General features: G+C 28.5%; 1 protein-coding gene across 1 annotated transcript; it reads left to right on the top strand.

Moving 5' to 3' along the window:
- Window positions 1–8,277: 8,277 nt before the first annotated feature.
- LOC107935294 (uncharacterized) lies at window positions 8,278–9,505 on the top strand. Its single transcript, XM_016867870.2, has 4 exons — window positions 8,278–8,785; window positions 8,865–8,963; window positions 9,046–9,198; window positions 9,276–9,505. Exons 1-4 carry the CDS (start codon window positions 8,552–8,554, stop codon window positions 9,315–9,317), a joined length of 528 nt encoding a protein of 175 aa, XP_016723359.1. The 5' UTR covers window positions 8,278–8,551; the 3' UTR covers window positions 9,318–9,505.
- The last annotated feature ends 828 nt before the right edge of the window (window positions 9,506–10,333 follow it).

Raw genomic sequence — 10,333 nt, 5'->3', positions numbered from 1 at the left:
AAAATATAGTCAGAGTGTGGACTAGTACTCTAATGCTAATAATTGGAATATTCTTGTATGTATTCGACTTCTAGCATTCAAGAAGGGATAAATTGTGATAAGAGTGTAGACAGTGGAAGACCAAGTCTAGCATTGCATAGTATGATACATTATTTGATTTTATAAGATTCTAGTATAAAAATATTAGATTGACGTGACCTGCCCCTATTTACTATAATGTTAATGGTTAGCTTACATGTTTAATTATGATTGATTATTTGTTTTGATTTGTTAGCAATGCCCGTGATCCTAATCCGACGACGAAAAGGGGTTAGGGGTGCTATAGAAAATGTTTAATAAATGTAATGCTAACCCTAGTAAGTATCCATCTAGTTTTATAAAATGAAGTGAGAAGTTAGTTTCCTATGTTATGATAAATGAATGTATGATAATGTCTTACTAGTTCTTGTTAACTTATTATGGATGCCTCTTATTGCAGGACATGTTAGAAAAATGGAAAGCGAGAGAGACGATACCAAAGCTACGCTAGGGGAGTAGCGACTCGTGTTGATATGCATACAGATAAGAGAAATATTGTGACGGGGTTACGATCCACACCCAAGGAAGAATAAGGAAAAACATATGACTAGTTAGAAGTATTGATAAAATATGAGTTTATATGAGAAGTCTTATAGCAAAGATTATGTTTGCGCACAAAATTTAATATTCTATTTAGTGATAGAAGTGAGGCTAGAACAATGATTGTATTATTCATATCGTAAGCATGATTTTACACTACGCAAGGAGTTATACATAATAAGTAAAATGACGTATTTCAGTAAAAAAGATTAAAGAAATTTTATCAAGTCATACTCGTCTAGTTCATCGACAAATACAAAAGTCTAGGCTATATTTGTTTTAGGAGGTAACTCCCAATACTCAGATTCGGTTGATCAAATCGGATGGAGGGGGTTATAGAGTCAATTTGAAAAATAAATCAAGATAAGAAACATAAAAAATATGCTTTGGTTTTTCTAGGCAAATGACTTGAAACATGTTCTTCAAGTTCTAAGACATTATTAGAAAATCACACCAATTTTGAGCAAAAATCATTCAAAAACAGTGACAATAAGTATTATATAGACTTGCTCATGGGTCGAGTTACCCGGCCCCGCCCGAAGGCCCGCTCGAAATGTGGGAGGGTTTAGGAAAAAATATAGGCCTGAAAAATGGGCTTGGACAAAAAATGAGGCCCGTTTAAAAAATGGGCCGGGCCTCGGGTAAGGTATTTTTTTGCCAGGGCCCGGCCCGGCCTGGCCCGAATTCACTAAATGACAAAAAAATTCTACTTATTTTTTTTTTGTTTTTGAATGTTATTTTTCTTGTTGTTTTCTCTCTATTTTGCTACCATATTACTATTAGTTGCTCCTATTTTGTTGTTATTATTTGGATATTGTATAAAACTTATTTTTTATTAATTTTGTTATTATTTTAAAGACATTTGTTAATTTTATTATTATTTTAGAGGTATTTGCTTGTTAAGTTGCATCTATCTTAGTGTTATTTAAGTCTACATATTTTTTAAAATTTATTTTCAATTTGTTGGAAATATTTGTTTTGATTTTTTAGTATTTTTGATGTATTATATATATTTAAAAATTATATAAAATAATATAAAAATAAATATGAGCGGGCCGGGCCAGGCCCGGGTTTTAGTATTTTTATTTGGGTCAGGCTTGGGCAAAATTTTAAACCCATTTTTTGGGCCCGACCCGGTCCGAGCACAATGAATGGGCCTAAATTTTTAGTTGAGTCCGGCCCGAACCCAGCCCGGCCCATGATCACCTCTGGTATTATAACATGTTAAATAAAGCATAAGATATATATGTAGCGACGTAAAAAAAATTTCGCTTTTGCTCGCTAATTGAGGCGGTCATTTGAAAATTTGAAAACCGACTTTCGGTTTTATTAAAAAGGGAGTCGCCACTGATCCTTTTTCTTAGGTGTGATCGAACACCTAATAAATCTTCATTTTAACCAAAAGTTTTATTTTTGATAAAAAAAAGACCAAATTTGGGTCTACGCGAAAATCCAGAGAAAAATAGGGTACGGGAGTCGGTTACGCACGAGGAAGGTATTAGCACCCTCGCGACGCCCAAAATTGGTATCTTTATTAAACACATGTTGTCTTGATTTTAAAAAATACGAGTTCAATGTAACATTTAATCGTGATCCGATTGAAAAGACGAGAATTTTTAAATTTTGATTTGTTAGAAAGGTGTTCCGTTTTCAACACGAGCCGATGTGATTCACCCAACATAGCGATGAAATCAACGACTTAGTGTTAAACCGATATGTTGCCTCATGTATTGAAATTAATTAGAAAACAATAATAAGATTCTCGAAGTAATGCAAAGCAAATTGACATGAAATAAAAATAAATAAAAGAAAGAGCTAGAAACATATTGAAGCAAATAATAAATGTGACAATAATATTAAAAACGATAAAGATGTATGCGATATTAAAAGTAATATGAGAATTAAACATGAAATGGAAGCAGTGAATGTATATGTATACGCATATAATAATGGTATTAAGAGTATGTACGTAAAATATATATATATGAATAGTAATAGTGTTAGAAATATACTATATATAGTGTTTGAAGTATATATGTAAGATAGTAAAAATATAACTAGTAAGGTTAAAATATATGCATAATATATACATGTATATATAAAATAAATATTGAAAAATGTATGTACATGACATATATGAAAAATATATACATAATAATATTAAAATAAAATGATAAGTGATAATAGTGAAAATAATAGGTATAATAATAAATATAATGATATACGAAAATAATACTATATATAAAAGTATATATATACTCATATAATAAAATGTATGTACTAGTATTAACAATAAATATGATAAGGATAAAAATAGATATAATAATAATACGTACATAATATGGTATTAAAAATTTATATTTTATATATATATAACATAGTATTTGTATACATACATAAGATGATATAAAAAATACATACATGGAATAGTATAAAAAATATATGTAACTAATAACATTAAAATACATACATAATATATAATATATATATAATATATATATTAGAAATGATAATAATATAAAAAAACTATTCATACGCTATATAAATACATACATATATATATAAATAATAAGGATGTTAGAAATATACATAAAATAGTGTAAAAGATGTATAACTAATAATGTTAAAATATATACATAATAATATATATAAAATACAATATTAAAAACATATATACATAATATATACGAAAAATATATAGATATATATAATATAATATTAAAATATTTACATAATATATAAATATTAAGAATAAAACGACTAATAATAATGCTACATAAGTATATACATAAATATATTAAAAACATATACATATATAAAAAAAATTATACACTAATATATAGTAATCATGATAATAATAATGTTAAAATATAAAAAGCAAATGTAATAAAGATATTAAAATAACGTAATAAAGCAACACCATATATATAAACATGTATATACATATACGTACATAAAAAGTATACATTATTACATCATAATAATAATAATAATATTAATAATAATATTAATGACGACAATAAAAATAAAAATAAAAAAATAAAAACAAAAAATAAAGATAACAATACTAATGCATTAAATTACAAAAATAAAAGACAGGGAATGATAATATTTTAAAATAGTAATAGATTGATATTAACAACAATAATAATAATAGGAAATAGTCATATAAATAATAGCAAAAATAATAAAATTAACTACTTTAATAACAAAATAGCTAAACAATTAAAAAAGGATTAAATCGAAATTGAAAAAGAAAGTTTGGGGCAAATTTAAAAGAAATAAAAGCAAAAAGTACTAAATTGCACGTGCAAACAAATAAGAGAGACCAGATCGGTCAATTAACCACTCCTCCAAAACGCGCAGCATCACGAGGGACTTGATTGGAATCCAAGCATAATCTTCGGGGAAAAATTAAAACTAAAAAAAGACTTAATTGTAAAATAACGACAAAGCGGAAGGGCCAAAAGCGCAAATAGCCCTTCCACACAAAAACACGCAGATCCTAGTGGGTCAAAGCCGGATCGGGTCGGGCAGAGTGAAACGGCGCCGTTTTGGGGCTTATGAGTGCCAACCAAAACGACGTCGTTTTGTAACGTCTATATAAGTTAAAATTTTTGCTTTCAAATCATTTGTTATCTGTTTCAAAAAAAAAAACTAAATTTTTTCTTTGTTTTCTCTGCAGGTCCAGGTTCCGGCGGGTCCCCTGACCGGTCATCGCCGTTGTCTGCCACCGGCCACCGTCGCCGGCCAACGCGTGCGGTGGCCGGAATTCCAAAAGGTAAATTTTTTTCTTTTTTTTATTTATTATTTTTTTCTTTTCTTATCTTTTTCTTTTATACTTTTATATGTACATATGCATAGAAACACAAATTCGAAAATAAATAAGAAATAAAAAGAATAAAGCACCTTAGACTTTTGATATCAGTATTTTGGTTACCCAATCGGTGTTGTTCTTGTATTTTTCTTCCTTCAGATCACTGCTTGTATGTATATTAAGATTATTTTTTTGTATTTTTTCAAAGATCCAAAAAAAAAACCCTAATTCTTTTTTCATTCGGCTTTTATAGCCTTATTTACAAACTATTTTCTATTATTTGCTGTCTTTTCTTCTTCGATTTTGCAGGTGTAGAGGGTGGTGGATGTGATGGGGCGGTGCTGTAGTGGGCAGGTGGTGGCAGAGGGCAGGTGGCCGAATGGGACAAGGTAGCTAGGGTTTTTGGTTTCTGACAAAAGGTTGTGGGATAATTAGTGGGTTAGGGTTTGTTTAATTTAGGCTAGTAGTTTAGGTTTTATTTAGGCTTGGGGATGGGTTAAATATTTGGGTTCTGTAATGGGTTTGGGTAGATTTAGTTTAAATGATTTTTGTAAAGTGGGTTAAGGGGTTTGTTATTCTATAGGCCAAAATTAGCCTATAACAATATATATATAAACAATTAAAGAGTTACAAATATGCTTAAAAATCAAAATCACTAAGCGACTTGTGAAAGTAGGCATAAATGCATTTTTCAACCAAATAACAAAATGCTCAAAATCAATTAATTAAGGCATGTACACTTAGTAATGGGCATATTTGGTTCACATAGCTTATTTTAAACATATTTACATAGAAAAATATCTTGAGACATTGATTTCGTGCATTTAATTCAGCCTGCAATTCTATGTTTTGAGACATTGAAAAAGATATCATGAGAGATCGAGAAAAATCTCTCGAGAATTTAAAGGAGTGTCTCAAGACACTGCACCCTTGAAGCAAAACTTTTATTTCAAATTTTTATGTCTCGAGACATAAAACACTATATCTCAAGGCATTGCTAAAAAATTGCAATATTTTAACTTCTAACTAATTTTAAAGAATTTAAATGTACTAAAAACCTTTTGTATATTTTCCAAGGCATAGATAAACTTGTTGTTGACTTTAGAAACACTTAAATTTTTTAAGTGATTAAATTAATTGTTGCTAATTTAATTAAGGGAATTTTAAGAATTTATTTTTATTTTTTTGGGTAAATAAAATAGAGTACTAGAAAATTAATTTCTAGTCACATTATCAAAACTACATTCGTCTTTCAAGAGCACTTGGAGTTCCAAAAGGGGTTCTTCAAAAATCTACAAAGTTTCGCTCCTCATTAAAGCCATTTTTGTCAAAGCATCCGCTACCTGATTAGACTCTCTTGGAATATAATTTAAGGATCACTTCTCTTCAAATGCTAGAATTTGATGAATTCTCTTTATTAGGAAGCTTTTTGGACCATCAGGCTTGCTGTCACAAATAGAAATAACATTTTCAAGGCTATGAGACTGTATAATGACCTCATCATATCCTTGTTTCTGAAGGAACAGAAGCCCATCCAAAATTCCCCACAACTCAGCAACCGCTGTTGTACATTTTCCCAAATGCCGGTTATATCCTAAAGAATTTATTTTTATTATATGAGAATATTTGAAAAAAAAATCTAATATTAATATTAATAAAATTATATAGATATAAATAATAAATAGTGTTAATCATATTTATCTATATTATAATATTATATTTGGTACTTTAAATATTAATCATTATTTACTACATATTATTTTTCCGAAAATATTTTAATATATTTTAATTATAAATTATCTTATAAATTTTTATTAATAATTTAATCATAATATTTTTATTTTATTAATAAATATAATGCTTTTAAAAAATCTATAAGATATTATATTATAAATAAAATATTACTTCTAATCCAAGATCACATTTGTTATTTGTCGTCTATTCATTTACTGTTCTGTAATATTATTTGTTGTCTATTCTATTCAACCGAACAAACAAAGAAATATCTATTACTTCTCTACTCCATTCACATCGAACAACTATTCAGTTCTGACTCTATTCAATTAGAGCAAATTAAACTTGTCGTTAGTGTTTGGTAGCTTAAAGTGAGTGGTGAGTAACGATTTTAGTTGAGGAGAGGTGATGCGAAAGGAATTGATAAGAATAGATTGAGGAGAGGTGATAAGTAATGGTTCGGTAAAAGTTTCGAAAAAAAACTAAATTTCAAGGGTTTGATTGATTGCTAACTTTCAATTAATGACTCAACTGATTACGGTTTTTGTTTAGAGACTTAAATGTTTTCTTTTAATTATTTAATGAAGGTTTTTTTGTATTTAAAATGTGACCTAGATGTTTAATCTTTTTTATTAAATATATATATTTCTAAGAAAATGGTTAAAACGCTCTATTAAATTCAAAATGTTTAATACATCATTTGGTATCTGAGTTTGATAATCTTTTTCTAACGTGGTATATGTGTTTTTTGGTCCAATGTGATACATGTATTTCGCATAAGTATACATTTTGATACTTTAAAATAACAATGTTAACTTTTTAGTGTTTAACTCGAGTTTTAGGGTTGATGTAATGAAAATTCATAATTAACTAATATAATATTAACAATTAGTTTTCATCAAATCTACCCTAAAACTTGAAAAGTTATGGTAATCATATTATATTCAACAAAATAAACAAATTCACAATTAACACTTAATTTATTCTATTAACAAAATCATAAAAATCAAACATAATAATATTAACAATTTAACAGTAAAATATTAACACCGTTATCTTTCAATATTAAATATATAACTTTTGAAAAATACAATTACCACAATGAATAAAAGAACACAAATACCATATTAAAAATGTCAAACTCGAATATAAGTTGATTTACTGAACAAATTAAAAAAAGAATAATATAATTATTTGCCCCTGAACTTGACAAGTAAATCCATTTTGATCCTTAAACTTGGATTTCATCAAGATTTGATGATGTGACAAGTATTCTTGGAACATGACTGGATTGATCGGCCAGATCGATTAAACCGAGAACCAACCCCTATATTGGTCCAAACAAATAGGTTAAATTGACTGAATCAGAAATTACTCAAAACTGGTAAAATTGAAAATTAGGACAAAAACTAGTAGTTGAACAGGTTGAACCAGTTTAATAATTTTTTAAAAAAAATATGAATTTTTAATTATTTATTTAAATATTTTTAGTCTAGTAGTTGAACCGATCAAACTGGTTGGATCGAGAACTAATGGTCAGATTGATTCAACTATAGGTTCGGTTATTAGAACATTGTATGTAACATTCTAAGCTTGTATTATGTCATCACTTGAAAATTTATATAAAATTTTGAGTAAACTACACTATAGGTCACCCAATTATGGATACGTTTTCTTTTTTTTGTCACTTAACTATAATTATTTTTTTATATTGGTTACTCAACTAATCAAGTTTTTTTTAACCATTTCCATTAAGTATCGGATTAGAGGATGACGTAACCGTTAAAAAATTGATATGATAACAAATCTAACTCTTAACTTTTACTTATTATATTGAGTTAATAATAATTTAAAAAAATTAACTCTCAAAATTACATTTCATCATTTTGATATTAATTCTTAAAAAATTAATATATATAAATACATAAATATTTTTATTTTTTATATATATTTTTACAACAAAACACAATCTCATCTCATGAAAATCCTCAATCTCTCTCTCTTTTCAACAAATTTTAAATTATAGCCATGGAGATGCTGAAGCTTTGACCGATGAAATTGAAGAAGACTATATGATTGTTGGTGAAGCGTTTAGGATCAAAGAGATCCTTCACAATTGTCAAGATGAGGCGACGTTTGCTTAAAATTTTTAATTTTTAATTTTCAAATGAAAATGATATTATAAAAGAAAAGGTAAACTTAAACATTCGGCCTGTTCTAGTAAGAAAGATGGTAGGTTCGACATGTACCTGGTATTTGTAGCCCATAGTTTCGATTTTTATATTCACTCTATATTAATTAGGTTGCTGACCCTTTCCACCACCAAGAGTCTCATTCTCATTCAATCAATAACATCAACTGTAAAAATAATCAAAGATCAAGATGGTGGGTCAATGGACGGCGACTAAACCAAGCCGGAGCGATGAAGTTTTGGACTCGGATCAACAACAACGAATCACCAATCAGGTGAGAGCTCAGTTCTATTCGATGGTCCCAAAACGACCCACCAAACCCAACCGGAGTGAACCATATTTGACATCCTCCAATCCCCCTTCAGATGTGGACCAAAACATACCCGAGCTTGACAAGTTACGGTCCCTTCAATCTCAATCTCAGGTACGCAATTCCTTAACCTTGTCCCCCGTCATCTTTGTCTTTCAAGTTTTGGGTTCAGCTCTTTGCTTTGCTTTCATAGGTGAAGATCTCAGAGGGGGGAGCTACAGTGGAACAAGAGGAGTTTGTGGAGACACAGTATTACAGGGAGATGAATTCCATTGACAAACAGCATCACACGGTTGTTGTTTTTTGTCTGAACACTGCAGTGTCTTTGTGATTTTATTTCTCATTGGGTTTTGTTTTTTGGTTATGGATGACAGACAGGAAGTGGATTCATAAGAGTGATGAAAGAAGGAGGTGAAGGAAATGGATATGATATTCAACTGGAAAGTGGGCAGGGTGCAATCAGCAAGCCTATCTTCAAAAGCAACCCAGCAACTAATGACTGGATTCCGACCCTGGAAGATGATCAGGTATTCATTTAGGGCTTAATTCTATCAAATAGAAAGAATTATAAGGGCCATCTGTTTAATGATGTGCATATGATCAGGTGTTTGTTTCATCCAAGCCAAATCGAAGTGAAGGTTGTTAGATCAACACGTGATGTTGACCAACTTTGCTTATATTGTAGTAAATGTTGTAGTCCTGGAATAACACAGAAATTGGATATGGTTTGTAATGGTTTAAACATTGTGTTTATTTTTTCTACCTTGTTCTTTGCTTAATGTAAAGGTAAAAATTAAAATCCCCAACAATTTCAGAAGCCAAGCAATTTCTTCATGAGCTGACTTGCTTTACACATGGCAACTTTAGGCATAGTTTTCGGTTCCTGCTGTTCAAATTATATGCAAATTTGAAATTCGAACTAGTAAGAATGTAATTTAAATAGATTTACAAATAATATAAATAATTTCTTAATAATTATAGTAATTCAAAATATAATATGTCAAAAAACAATAAATTTAGTCTATTTTTTAGAATTTAGTCTTTACCTAAATAATAACAGATAAATTTAGATCATTTTAAATTTTTATATTTCTAAAGATTGAAATTTCAATTTTTAAGCAAATTACAATCACTATCTATTAATTAGGTTTTTAGTGAGCAATACTTGAAAATTACAAATTGATATAATATTATACATATAATAATATATTTATTGTATTTAATTTTGAAAAAAATAGAACTTAACTTAATGAATTTTAAAGTTATTGTTTAGTAAAGATTAAGATTTTAAAATTTGAAAAATATAAGAGTAAAAAATAATAAAGTATAAAAATCAAGTAGAATTTAAACTTTTTAAAACCTCAAATTTTGTTAAAAGATGAACAAATTATGTTTCATATTTAATCCCAAAAGAAGGAATTTCTCAAAAATCAGGCTTGAAAAAGGCACAACTAAAAGATTATAAAGCCATGTCAAATACACAAAAGTAAATATCACGTAAGATAGGTGTTGTGGGAAAGTAAATATATACTTTTAAGAGAAGAAGGAGGATTAAATTTTGAAAATGATATTATTAAAAGTTATAAATATAAATTAAAATAAAAGGATGATGGAAGAATAATAAAATTTTTGAAACCTCCAGAATTTCTCCTTCATTCAACG

This window comes from Gossypium hirsutum, chromosome A12 (assembly GCF_007990345.1).
Source record: "Gossypium hirsutum isolate 1008001.06 chromosome A12, Gossypium_hirsutum_v2.1, whole genome shotgun sequence".
NCBI classification, from domain to species: Eukaryota; Viridiplantae; Streptophyta; class Magnoliopsida; order Malvales; family Malvaceae; genus Gossypium; species Gossypium hirsutum.
This window is presented reverse-complemented; position numbering and strand designations above follow the sequence as displayed.